Genomic DNA, 14,274 nt, shown 5'->3' with positions numbered 1-14,274 from the left:
AGAAACAGATGTCAAGACAAGATTTGATGTGCAGGGAGCCCCATCCAGAGTTGGCTATTGGAGCATTCCCACCATGCTCAGTCTTTTGCTGGGAGAAGTCTAGAGGAAGCATGGCCAGGTGTGAATGTTACCGTGGATTCCAAGGTGAGGTAGCTGGGGGCTGTCAAGCAGCTCTGCTCCTCATAGCAGGTTCTGTTGAAGGGATATCTGAGCAGGGCACCGCTGTGGCCACCACACCCGCGATATCCCATCTGGGCTCTGACGCCATCCTGTCACGTGGATGCGTTTCTTACCCTGCTGACGTTCGACACCCCCACCCAAGTAGAACTTCTCATTCTGCTCTGCCTTTGCCCTGCTGGGCCTCTCCGCTGTGTGGATCACTCCTCACCTTGCTCATAGTCAGGCTGTTTCCTCCCACCATCCCCCACATACTGGGAAGCCCTCCTCCCTCTGCTTGGACTGACCCCTCTGCTGGACTGCCACCACCTCCCACACGCACACCTAACTTACCTGGCTCCACTTAATGGCTTTAGGACTGAATTGTTGAGGGGAGAGGATAGTCGAAGGAAGTAGAAGAGGAAGAACCATCTGGGTTTCTCAAATCTGCAACTGACTAGAATATGCTTCCATTCACCGAGGTAAAGAAAATAGGAGGAGGACCTAAGAAGAAACTTAGGCAGGTGTGTGTGTGTACAGGAATTTGCGTTTTAAAATAATGAATTTGGGGCAACTGTGGGATATCTTGATAAAACTAATAGGCTCAGTGGAGGAGTTTGGCTAGAGAGAATAGAATTGGTTGTCATTAGCTTCTATGTGGTAGTTAAAACCCAAGATTGCAAAGAAACTGCAGAGAAGGAAGGAGCTGTCAGTGGAGAACAATAGTGCTGCCTAGGGGACAATACTAAGAAAAGGATTATATCAAGGGAAACTAAGGGATGTGAGAATTGTAAAGAGGGGAGTGCTTGTTTAGTAATGTCAAAAGCTACAAAAATGGTAAAAGATCCAGTGGGATTTAGCAACCAGTTTAAAATTTAGTTATAATGGAGTAAACCCAGATTGCAGAGGGAGTGGAGGTGAATGGGAGTGAGGAATTAAATTTGGCCAGAAATATGTATGTTGTTTAACTTACATATACAAATGTATATGTAAGTTAAATAACATAAAAAGTAGGTATTGACATATGGACTGAAAAATAGTGTTTTTCATCCTTTCTAGTAAAGATATACATGATTGATGAGGCATGTGGATTTAAAATATTCAGTTCAGAACCATAAAACTTCAGATGAATACTTGCTGCTTGTATGAATACTTGTATGATGTGCCCCGTATTGTTCATTTTGTGTTGATTTTATTAATCTACAGTACTAAGGATCTGTTCAGCTAATTTTGCAGCCTCTGGAAGATTTTCACCTTAAGCTACATATATGATTTCCCAGTTAGCTGCAGTATGGGAGATGTGAAACAAGAATTACTCCACAAATTGTGTGCTTTTGAAGTATTCATCTTTTTAGTCGCACATTTTTTATAGCATGTGCTGAAAATAACAAGAAATTTGATAAAGGGAAGAATATCTTTATGACTTAGAGGAAGATAATTTATAAATAAATGTTAACAGATTTATACCCTCTGAGTTTCAAGAGTACTACAAGTGACTTGTTCAGTACAGACTACAACTTAAAAAAAATGTGTTTAAAATATCTGGTACTTTTTTGTGACCTGGCTTGTAGCTCTTCTTTGATGAGGAAAGAATTCTCAGCACACGACTGGCTTTAAAAAGATGTAATAATTATTTACTCACTAAAAGTTTTGAGGACCTACTGAGCCAAGCATTTTTGTAGGTGCTGAAGATAGTGGTGAAAAAGGAAAGTCTCTTTCCTTATGGAGCTTAAATTCTAGTGGGAAGAGGCAGATAATACATGAAGAAATGAATGAATGGATGGATGGATGGATAGATAGATAGGTAGGCACTCTATATAACAGGCACTATTCCAGTGCTTTTATACAGTGCTTGGAGCAGAATAAAGCAGGGCAAAGGGGAATGATGTGACGCAAAGGAGTGATTATTTTAAATAAGATTATTAGGGAAAGTGTATTTCTTAGAGGATGTTTGAAAAGAGTCCTGAAGGAAATAATGGGAAGAACCATGCAGATATATGAGGGAGAACATTCAGGCAGAAGGTATATCCAGTGCAAAGGCTCTGAGGTAGCAACGTATTTTCCTCTTCCAGAAAGAACAAGGACAGAAAGAGTGGAGCAACGTGAAAAAGAGAGAAGAGTGGAATATGAGCTCAGAGTGGTGGGATGTGTGTCGATTATACAGGGCCTAAAAGACAACCATTTAAAAGAAAATGACTTTTATTGTGAGTGAGATGGGAAGCTCTTGGTGGATTTTGAGTAGCAGAGTGATACTAAGTAAGTGATACATAGTATGTGTTCCAGATACTTTTAATCAGTTTGAACATAGTGATTAATAATAAATTATTAATTTGTCATATAGAGAGTTCATAATATGCAGCTGGAGTATTATTAAGTGGTGCATCCAGAAGAGGAATCCTGGTGATTAGTGAGGTTCTTTTAGGATTCATTGAAAATCCTAACGGGCTTTTAGAAGGTGATTCCAAGCTTTGAGATGTCCTTCTCGATGATCAGTACAATTTGGTTGATTTTCCTACCATCTGTATCTTAAAGCTTCTTAACTGACTTTGTAGATCAAGCCTAGTGGCTTCTGAAAATGTTAGTATTGCACAGTCTTTGGAGGCTTTGACAATTTGCTTGTCACCCTGTGTACATTAGTGTAACCAATATTCCTCAGTGTCTACTATGATTTCAAGGTTAATCTTTGCCTGGGAATCTTCTTTGGAGGCTCACAATTCTGGTTCACTCTGAGATAGGCTTTCAGAGCTCACTTTAACATGTATACTGTGCCCTCTTTAACTCCTTTAGGCAACCTAAAATAAGCTGTTCAAATGGTTTTGGATAATCAAAGGTCTTTTGAGAAGCGACGTTCATAAGAAACTATTTAAAAAGTTTGTGAGAAACTTAAAAAAAAAAAGGCACTGAAATTAGGTCTGAAGTGCTGCTAAATTAACCAGGTATAATGACTAAAAGTTACCCTGTGTTTTCTAGGACTTGGGGAAAGTCACAGAGTAGTTCTCTTTTATCTCAATAACCTTATTATTGAATTTTTTTGAAGAGCAATTATTATAATACTTATAATACTTCTCCTTCATCCTGGAATGGAGATGCCTGTAGGTGTCTCTTCCTTTAGGTACCCTTAGGTTTGGGCCTCTCTGGACTTTCACACTGCCAGGAGAAGCCTATTCTCCCCACTTACCTAAGGAAAAGTGGTGCCCCTTCTCCCTTTTCTTTCTCCAGCCGTTACTTTATACAAAGTCCAACTTTATTTAATATGGGATTTGCCTACTCACTAAAATTTATTTGTAACACCAAAAATCAGTACTTGTGGTACTTTCACAGTCATTTGTGGATGTTCGCATGCACAGGGTGGTAAAAAATTTGAGTCACCTGACATGGACTTTCCCGTCTGAACCACGTGACACTCTGCTTTCTTGTTTCAGCTCTTATATTCTACACAAGTGTCCTTTTCATCGTCTGTTTACTGAAACATTTTTCACTAAAAGCTTTTTGTGCTTATTGTTTGTGGTTTTGCTGTTCAAAATGATTCCCAAGCAGTTTTGAGGTACTGCCTAGTGTTGTAATGTGCCTTATGGAAAACATACATGTTAGATAAGCTTCTTTCAGGCATGAATTTATAGTGCTGTTGACCATGAGTTCAATGTTAATGAATCAACTACATATTAAATAACATGTCTTTAAATAGAAATACACATATAAAAAGATTATGTATTGATCAGTTGGCAAAAATGTGACTAGAGGCTTGCAGGAACTTAACCGTGTATTTCCCTTAGGAACACTCGTTTGGTATTTGTGGCAACTTTATAGAACACAATTACTGTGAATAATGAGAATGGACTGGGACTTCCCTGGTGGCACAGTGGTTAAGAATCCGCTTGCCAATGCGGGGGACACGGGTTCGAGCCCTGGTCAGGGAAGATCCCACATGCCGTGGAGCAACTAAGCCTGTGCACCACAACTACTGAGCCTGCACTCTAGAGCCCGCAAGCCACAACTACTGAGCCTGCATGCCACAACTATTGAAGCCCGTGCGCCTAGAGCCCGTGCTCTGCAACAAGAGAAGCCACCGCAGTGAGAAGCCTGTGCACCGCAAGGAAGAGTAACCCCTGCTCGCTGCAACTAGAGAAAGCCCGCACACAGCAACGAAGACCCAATGCAGCCAAAAATAAATACGTAAATTAAAAAAAAAAAAAGAAAACGGACTGTTTAATTAAGGGTAGTGATTTATAGAGACTTTAGGTATAAACATTTCATCATTCCCTGTCTCTGAAACCATTGTTTTACATTTGTTTAAATACATGCATAAATAGTTGTAATGTAAAATTTAATTTTGCTATGGGTTCAGGTTAAAAGTCATTGATTAACTTGTAAAGAAACATTTCTAAACATTATCTTCTACAAAATTAATATGTGCCTGAGGCATATTGAGTGCTCAGTGAGTATTTATTTTAGAGTAATAGTTTTTGAGCATTGTAGGATTCTGGTTTTGGAGAAGAAGGCAATATCAGTGTTAGAGAATAATATTCTTTTAAGACTTTATCAGTTATGTAGACTGAGGCACATGAAAGAAAACTCAGTTGAATGTCAATTTCTGGTCCCTGCTTTGCTCTAAGCTAGCTAATCTTGAGAAATACTTAATCTCTTTGAGCCCGATTGCTTTGTCTGTGAAGTGAGGAACATTTTCAATTTGTTCAGTTTCATTTTCTTTTATCAGTATTATTCCTGACCTTAAATCATTTCCATTCTCATCAAGGAAATCATACAATTTAATGTCAAAATATATTAGCTGTCAGATTTTGTTTTACTGACTTCAACTTCAGTCTCACTGATTATTGATAAAAATGTAAGTTATGTATATGATATATCTTGACATTATATACTGGTAAGAAGAAATGAACATCCTTAAATTTTACATAATTTTTTTTTTAGGATATAGGATTCTGTTTGTTGATGTTTGTGTTTCATATGATAGTGTCCTAAATCATACAAAAAGTTTTCTCTAAAAAAAGTTTAAAATTAGAATTATAAAAAGCAAAAATGTGCTTTTATTAATACCTCATTTATTAATATTTCCTGTATGGCAGTTTCAGGTTTTAGATTATGGGTGCTTACTTTTTTTTGTGGGACTTTATAAACTAATTTTTTTTTTTTGGAAAAATTGCTTTATGAAGCCTTAAGAAGCACTGAGTATGATTAAACTGTAGTCCAGAGTTGGATACAATTTAATAATAGTTCAATTCCAAAATAAAAGTTATTGTAGTTGAGACCATGAAATTTCCTAACACATGATTTTAATACTTTGCCCTATATTTTCTAAAACAACTCAGAGGAACCAATATTTACAGTAGATGGCGTATTTATGAAAAATCTGGCATCACCTATTTTATATATATATATATATATATATATATATATATATATATATATATATCTCACCCAAGATTATATGAACTAGGAAAAAGATGTTGTATATCTCAACAGCAATACTAGAATGCAGAGTTTGAGACTGGGATTTATAACGTGGGTGGGATTTGGAAAAGGAGCAGACATCTTGTTTTCAAAACCTTAAGTTTTTCTCAAGACCGAAGTCAACATTGTAACTGCCACAGAACAGGAAAAAGGGAAGCTTTTCTCGCTTTACTTGTTCATCTGCATCAGAAAGTCCAGTATCCCTGAGATAGGAACCACTGCAATAAGAAGGGAGTGAATAGGTTCTCCCAAAGGAAGATTGTTACTTCATTATGCCTCTGCCCTGGTCACCAGGAGCAAACTTTGCATTTCCCAACCTAATGCTGGGCAGCACCGAGACATTTCAATAATGGTTCATCATAAACACCGCATTCTCCATCTTCATGAAATAACCTGTCTCCCATTGAATTTCCTATGTTTCCTTTCTCGGGCTTCTGCTCTTTGTCTTTCTTCAAGTCTGTGCTTGGCTTCAGTTGCTGCATCAATGTCTCTGATTTTTAAGTTGAAAGTGACATCCTTCCAAAGGCAGCGGGATTCATACTCATTCTGATCTTCCAACTTCCTCACTTTCTTCTTGATTATAGGCAACTTCTTGGTATCTATAAAAGCTACATTTTCCCCTGTTGAGTATTTTGCATACATTACACAATTCCATTCCCCTTCAATTGAGCAGAAAGATTTCTTGTCATTTGGAGAAAGAATCTCAGCAGTAATTCTGTGCTTCTTGCCCCCATAGAAAGGTTTAGTGTGGAAGACGATATTGGTTACTATAGCCAGTTTTGGAACAATTAATATTGCATTCTCCACCTAGTTCCACGCAGGGCACTGTGAGGATAGACCTTCCATAACCATTGCGGAATGTGAGAATGTAATGTTCATCATGAGGTACCATTTTACAGCCTGAACCGTTTGGTCTCTGGCATCCTTCTGGTCACTAATACTCACAAACAGGTCCGGATGTGCAAAAAAGTCTGCATACATTTCTAAAAGAGATCTTCTTTCAAGAGTAAATGTTGGAAGAACTACCTTAGTAAGATCCATTCCAAGCCTAACCTGTGACAACAGATGCATGATAACACTCTTGTGCTCTTCCACCGACACTGCCTCCCCTTCATCATCTCTCTCATCATGTGAATCGAAAAGTTCAGCGTCACTTGTTCTATTGGACATGGAAGAATTAAGTGATTCCGTGGTATCTGGGCACTTTAGACTATTCCCTAAGCTGCTGTGTGTCAAGACTGAGGCAGATCCAGAGGAATCTATTAAGCGCTGTGGGGATGAGCCACTCTGATGGAATTCATCCACATCATAGAATTCATCTTCACTGCTAGAATAAGAGAACTCTGGGACTGTGTTTGGAGACAAGTTGACATGGCTTGGAGAAGTTAGACTGCTTCTAGGTGGTGAGTGCCCACTGCCTGTACTATTTGGTGTTGGAGTCTGATGATGTCCCAAGGTAGCTAATACAGGTCCAACTGGTAGAGGAGATGGATGCTGCTCTGACTTACACAACTGAGCAGGTTCTGGAGGTAAGACAGTCTGGGAAGGCATTGTGTTGATCACACGTTCCAAGGGACTAGGTTGATATATTGCTTCTACAGGATTAATAGTACTTTTAGCGATCTGCAGCAGCACAGTGCAGTGTTTAATTGATTCTACCATGCTATTTGTTGTCTTTTTGAGAGTTGCAGTTTTCTTTCTCTGTTCATCATCTTTTTGAAGTTTGTCATCAAAAAGCTTTAACTGTTCTATGAAGATTTGTAGGCAAGCATCAGCCTCTGTAAGTTTCTTATCAAAGCTTTGGACACTGGGAACAAATCCTGAATCAAACCCCCAGGGGGCGGCGGGAAGAAGGCAGGGAGAGAACGACATTCGTGCCCACGGCCCCGGCAAGCAGCAGGGTCCCTGGGGACTCAGGGGTGGGAGCCGGCCCCTCTCCCAGGCCCTCCGGGTCTAACTACTCCGCAAGTAGCCATCAAGAAAGCCATTCGCCAAGGCCCCTGCCCTCTGTGCCTCCAGGGGAGGGAGCCGAGGGCCGCTTCCGAGCACCCCCTCTTCTCCACCGTCTGCCGGATCACCGGGCTGCTGCGCAGTCGGTCTGGTCCGGTCCGGTTCAGCCGGTCCCCCGGGACAGCCCCTCGCCCCCTGTGTAAACTAATTTTTGAATGTTTTTTTCCCCCTTAAAAGTGTTTAGTAGTTGATTCTGATTTCCTATTAATTATTGGATAAATATTTATTATTTTAATTAAGTCATTAGCTTATTTAATAGATTATTAGAACAAATTTTCTAAAAATACTGTTTTTTAAATTAATACCAACAGAAAATGAAATTTTCCTCTTAGTTTCTATATATTTATTACTATTTTCCACTCCCAAAATGAGTCAGAGAAATCCAATTTTTATGTAAGTCTATCAGTTAGATATTTTCAGCCTCTTCAAATATTCTGGAATTCCTGTAATTTGACTTTCAGTTGTGTCATTGAATATTTTTTATTTTTTATTGGCTGTGCTTTAAATCTGATTCTTCTACTTGGATTTTCCATTATTGACCAGGTCTATCTTTAAGAATCTGTATTACTTTGAAAGCTATTTACATGCCACAATGTAAATAGAAGAGTCAGTTATCTTTATTGGCTTAAGACATTTCTTCTCTGTTCCCCTCAGTATTACACTAAAGTTATACAATGACAGTGATTTGTATTTTTATTATTCATAATTGGTAACAGAAGTGTTCTTCGGTGACCAGTACTGGTACTGTTTTTGAAATGCCAGAGTTATAAACTTTCTATTTGTTGATAGGCTGGCTGCTTACCAACAGTCTCCTCCCTTTACACACATTCTTTATGCTTTGTTTTATGATCTTTGTTCTCTCATTTTTTTACTTGGTAAGTTGCTCTTAATATGTCATTTAACCTGTTTCAGTCTTGTAAAAATATGCCTGTTAGGTTGGGTACACAAAGGGCAATTTTATAAAGGGGCCTGCATTATCCCAGGCAGTGTCCCTGATTTCATGCCATTCTGTGAATAAACATCCAAGTGAAAAACGTTCTTGTTAGTGTTACGAGAGCTAGACTTTAGATACAGTTACTAAAGCAAGATTTTGATTCTAGCCTTGAAGAAATCCTGTGTATAGCAGATTTACTTTTATGTACACAGGGGTACTCTGTGTGTGTGTGTGTGTGTGTGTGTGTGTATTTTTTCATTTGTGTAGGTCACTGTTTTTCAGCATGTTATTTTTAACCTGATTTCCTGTGATATTTTCATAGTTTGTCTTTGACATATACTAGCCAGCAAGATTCTGATGACCTTTATTTTCTGTAGTTTATCTTCTGAAAATAATGGATATATATATTCCTTTTTCTAAGGAACCCTACCTGCTACCTCAAAGATAAAGTTTGTCTAGTGCTTGCCTGAGTTGTAAATAAGAACCACTTGACTTTTGTTTTTATTTTTTTCTTCAAAAGCATAATAACATTTTATTTTTAATTTTTAGTTTACACTGGAGTATAGTGGATTAACGATGTTGTTTTAGTTTCAGGTATACAGCAAAGTGATTCAGTTATACATGTATCTATTCTTTTTCAAATTCTTTTCCCATTTAGGTTTTTACAGAATATTTGGCAGAGTTCTCTGTGCTATACAGTAGGTTTTTGTTGGTTATCTGTTAGAACCACTTGACTTTTAAAAGCCACATTTAATATATATTACATCATAGTTTATTGATTACATTTGATCATCAAAATCTCTTGCGTGAAAGAAGGTTCCCTTCCCTCTTTCCCTAGAGGGCTATTTCATATCTTTCTCTTCAAATTTGTAACATCACTCTCAGCTGATAACCTTGCTTCTTCCTATTTTACAAAGAAAAGGAAAAAATAATTGAAGGAATGAGCAGGGAACTTCCAAAGACTCTGACCACTATAAAACTCTACCTACTTCCAACCGTTCCCACATTGAGAAATATGCTAAAAAGAAGTAAAGTATTTATATAATACTATTCTGCTTTTCCATCTATTACCAAAAATGTAGTATCCCCTTTTCTAACTATCCCCTTTTCTAACGTTTGAACGCTTTCTCATCATCCCCTTCTTAATTACTTAAGGATATCACTTCACTATTTCTTCTCTCTCTTGCTTACATTATCAGCTTTTTTGTTTTGTGCTGGATCATTCTTGTCAGTGTACAGATATGCTGCTAGTTCTCTAGTCTTAAAGAATAAAAAATCTTCTCTTGACCCCGTTTTCCCTACCAATTACTACTCCCTTTCTTTTGTTCCCTTTTGCATCAAACTCCAAACTCTTCCATACCCACCATCTCTATTCTCTTTTCCCAGTCTCTCAAATCTACTTTTATCAGACTTCAACTAACGAAAACTGCTCCTATTACTAGTGACTTCCATGTTACTGAATCCAGTGGTCGGTCAGTTCTTTGTCTCCATCCTACTTGATCTCTTGGCGGTAGTTGTCATCATTTACTTTCTCCTGCTGGATATGCTTTCTTAACTTGGCTTTACGGGTACCTCTCGTTCTTGGTTTTCCCACTTAGTCACCTTTGCTGGCTCCTTCTTTTCTTTTAGAATGTTGGAGGGTCTCAGGCGTCCATCTTTAGAACTCATCTCTTTCTACATTTATACTTCTAGTGTAATTAGAATTTAAGAATTTTTCCCCCCACACTGTAGCTTATTTCTTAGAAATTGTTGATTATAGAAGAGAAAATAAAATACTGCTATTTAAAAACTATCTTTTGGACTTTCTTGACCCCATCTTAAAGTTTGCCGTGAGAACTGTGGACCTTTGGGGGAGTGACCATCTAGTGGCAAGGGTTGGAGAGGTGGATAAGGCTGTTTTATTTAAAGATCATTGTGATATAATGTAGTTACTCTTAGGGCATGATAGAAAATGGATATTGTATTTCCTTATCTCATAAACCTTAAAGGTATTTTTAAAAGGAATTTTATATAAACTTGTGTAATGTGTTGGCATTATTTTCCGTAACCTCAAACATGTCCATATAGATATCTGCAAAAGATGAAATTAAAGAAGGAACGTTATGAAAAGATTCTATATCAGATCAAATTTTAGAGTCACTGTTAAAAACATAAAAGTAAACATGCTTGATGCATAAAATTTGAGAAATACGGTAAAAAAATGAATTAAAACACCTATCATACCACTGCCTAAATGCAGTTTGTATTTTGAAATATTGTCTTCAGTCTAGTGCAGTTTAAAAATCATTCTATGATCATATAATGTCCCTCATTTTGTGAAAACGTCCATGTTTTCACAAATTTTTTTTATGAACATTATGTTTTTTATGAACATTATGTTTAAACATTATGTTTAAATATATCCCATCTCATGGGTTCCTTTGTCTTGAACATTTGGGTTTTGATTATGTTAATTTACATTTACATTTATTTTTATTTTTTGTTTTTGTGGATAAAACTGCAGTGAGCATCCTCTGCATCATTTTTTTTTCTGTTTTAGGATTACTTCCTTAGGATAGATTGCCAGAAGTGGAGTGACTGGGTCAGAGGGTATGAACTTACGAACGTTTTTTCTTTTCTTTTTTTGAAATAAAATTTTTTATTTATTTGATGTCTAGTTGATTTATATTCATTATGAAAAATGAAAATCATAGTGATTATATTTGGTAACTGTCAGAAAACTGTGTCTAAAGGCAAGGTTCTGTGATCAGAAAAGTTTGGGAAATTCCTAAAGTTCAAAAAAAAGCCTTTTAATCTTGGTTTATCTCAGCATTTCCTGAACTTAACTGAGCATTGAATAGGTTTTTTTGTGATACACTTCTTAACATTTTGTGGAAGTTTGACAAAGGGTATAGTTTATGAGCTACTGATCTAAAATTTAAAAATGTTTTATTGGTCAAAGCAATAAACTATAAACCTTTGTTCTAAAATTATTTTTAAAAGGAGATTAAAATAAAGCTGTAGTAAACATATGATTTTTGTGTATGTCCTTATAAAGTCTCATACTTTTATAATTTAAACTTTCTATACTGACTCCAAAAGAACATCTTAATGTCTCCATGGCATCAAATACTTTTTACAGTCTTTAATGAAATTTGGAATATAGACATATAACATAAAAGTAGAAGAAAATGTAGATTGTACAAACCTTTTTTCCCTCCCCCCATTTTTCTCTACAGAATGTGAAAACCTTTGCATCTTCTGATAGTCTAGCCAAGGTCCAAGAAGTAGCAAGCTGGCTTTTGGAAATGAATCAGGAACTGCTCTCTGTGGGCAGCAAAAGACGACGAACTGGAGGCTCTCTGAGAGGTAACCCTTCCTCAAGCCAGGCAGATGAGGAGCAGATGAATCGCGTGGTGGAGGAGGAACAGCAGCAGCAGCAGCTAAGACAACAAGAGGAGGAGCACACTGCAAGGAATGGGGAAGTCGTTGGAGCAGAACCTAGACCTGGAGACCAAAGTGATTCCCAGCAAGGACAATTGGAAGAAAACAATAACCGGTTTATTTCAGTAGATGAGGACTCCTCGGGAAACCAGGAGGAACAAGAGGAAGACGAAGAACATGCTGGTGAACAAGACGAGGAGGATGAAGAGGAAGAGGAAATGGACCAGGAGAGTGATGATTTTGATCAGTCTGATGACAGCAGCAGGGAAGATGAACATACACACAGTAACAGTGTCACAAACTCTAGTAGTATCGTGGACCTGCCTATTCACCAACTCTCCTCCCCGTTCTATACAAAGACAACAAAAGTGAGTACATTTAGTCTGCTCTTCACCTGAGAAATTTTACATATCCGTATTAATTGTAATGAAACTTTCCTCACAGCCTTTGTAGTATTGCAAAATTAATCTTCAGATGTGTAGTAATAAAATGAACTAATTTTTGTTTTACAGAAGGTATTAGAAAGTATTAGAAATAGAAATACTGATAATGGGACAATGTTATTACACATGGAGAGAGGGTATTTGATCCTATTACTATGAAAAATCATTAATATCAAATTTCATTATCAATTTTGTCCCTGGGACAGGGGTTAGTAGGTTGCGTGTAGTGGAGAGGGTTGGAGTGAAACATGGTTTGTGTAGATCAAGTAGTGAAGGCTCTTTTCTTATTTACCAAGTGCAGCTGGTCTGGTGGGCTGTGTATTCACAGGTGTTACTCCAAGGCACTAGTTACTGGAAGTTACCTCATAATTAGTTTTCTTATTATGATGAATAAGATATATCCTTTGTAAATAGTTTTCTCTTTGTTATGTAAACAAGGTAAAATTACAGTTTGAATATTAGTATTTGGTTGTTGGGGAAATCTGAGTAGGTATTTTTAAAAGTTAAAATACTAGACACTGACAGATTTAAGATTATGAAACATTTTTCCTACATTATAAAACAACAAGAATGTATGGTGCTGTCTTCACTGCTTGTTTTCTTCTAGTTATTTTATTAAAATTAAAACATTTAGGAACCCCAGAGGAATTGGGTTTTTTTTCCTGATTCCATTTTAGTGGAACACTCCATTTGCTTCTCCAGGTAATTTGAATATTAAGTATAGGATAACCACACCGTTTTGGTTGGTATTTGACTGGTGAGAAGTAGGAGGTGATATGAAGATACACTTAGATTCCCAACTTTCACTCAAGTTACTGCCACTACTTCCCTTGCTTGCAGTTTTCCTTTCCCTTTGCTACTGGGAGACGGCTCTGTTGGATCTGCCTCCTTATCTCATTTAGCTGGTGGTAGCCCATGGAACTAGCCATAGCCATGTTTTAAAAGGTGGACAGTTAGACTCTTGTCTAAACTAGAGGGATCCTATCAATTCAGGGACTTGGGGACTAATCTAGTGCTGAGAGACAATTCCATTTTATACAGTCCTTGGAGGCTGTGCCAGAGTTAAGGACTGGATACACTGTCACTATCACACACTGTCATTGCTTCCCAGAATTGTCCTTGCTGGATAGGCAGGGAGCTGCTGTCTGAGGTGGAAGCGGGAAGTGTTTGAGTAAATATGGAATTGGCAGTGCTAATTCTGTGGGGTGGCATGTGGGCTTCTTTCCTCAAAACATTCCTGGAAATATCACTTAAAATTGCGGTCATAACAAGGGGCAGGGATTGTGGAGAGAAAGAGGAAGCATTTCTCACTACCTAGTCTTTCTATTGTATTCCCTTTCCCCCATCAAATTACAGTCAAAATGAAATGATATAGTGTCTGGGCTTTGCTTCAGAATAATACCGAAGGGGAGAATAGGAAGGAGGGTACAGATTGGCCATGAGTTGCTAATTGTTGAAGCCGGGTTATAGGGACACGGGGGTTCGTGGGTATTCTGTGTAGTTTTCCAAGTATGTTTAAAGTTTTCCATAATAAAAAAAAAATTAAGATGTAAAGAAAATGAACATACACACACACACACACACCCCACCCAAAGTTGGAAATGAGAGTTTTCTTTACATACCTTGGTCTTGTTCACTAGCTCCTCAGTCATCTAAGTGCTGACTTCTCTTCTGCATTGAATTTTATTTTCTCTGTATTTTGGTGCTATTGAAAAGGAAATTCAATAAGGACATCATGTGCATTTCGCTGGAGTTAGAATTTATCTTAATCAATATTTCAGTCAGTGTTGCTAAGTAATGGTCTATATAAAGAGGAGAGAAAGTAAAAAGAATTATACT

General features: G+C 37.5%; 2 protein-coding genes across 6 annotated transcripts in view; one reads left to right on the top strand and one right to left on the bottom strand.

Moving 5' to 3' along the window:
* Positions 1–14,274, top strand: part of FBXW7 (F-box and WD repeat domain containing 7) — a 204,435-nt gene that overhangs the window by 102,211 nt on the left and 87,950 nt on the right. For 3 of the 5 annotated variants that reach the window (XM_036852411.1, XM_036852412.1, XM_036852409.1), the window contains one exon: positions 11,788–12,360. In XM_036852411.1, coding sequence (XP_036708306.1) covers positions 11,857–12,360 — 504 coding nt within the window. In that variant the 5' untranslated portion in view covers positions 11,788–11,856. Of the gene's footprint in view, positions 1–11,108; positions 11,159–11,787; positions 12,552–14,274 lie in introns of those variants that run through there. The other 2 variants (XM_036852410.1, XM_036852416.1) reach the window with 2 other exon arrangements.
* On the bottom strand, positions 5,943–7,613 carry LOC118895425 (oxysterol-binding protein-related protein 9-like). The gene is given in 5 exon segments (XM_036852417.1): positions 5,943–6,021; positions 6,023–6,390; positions 6,392–6,506; positions 6,509–7,460; positions 7,589–7,613. Coding segments are annotated over 5 exon segments (1,539 nt in total).

This window comes from Balaenoptera musculus, chromosome 5 (assembly GCF_009873245.2).
Source record: "Balaenoptera musculus isolate JJ_BM4_2016_0621 chromosome 5, mBalMus1.pri.v3, whole genome shotgun sequence".
NCBI lineage: Eukaryota > Metazoa > Chordata > Mammalia > Artiodactyla > Balaenopteridae > Balaenoptera > Balaenoptera musculus.
This window is presented reverse-complemented; position numbering and strand designations above follow the sequence as displayed.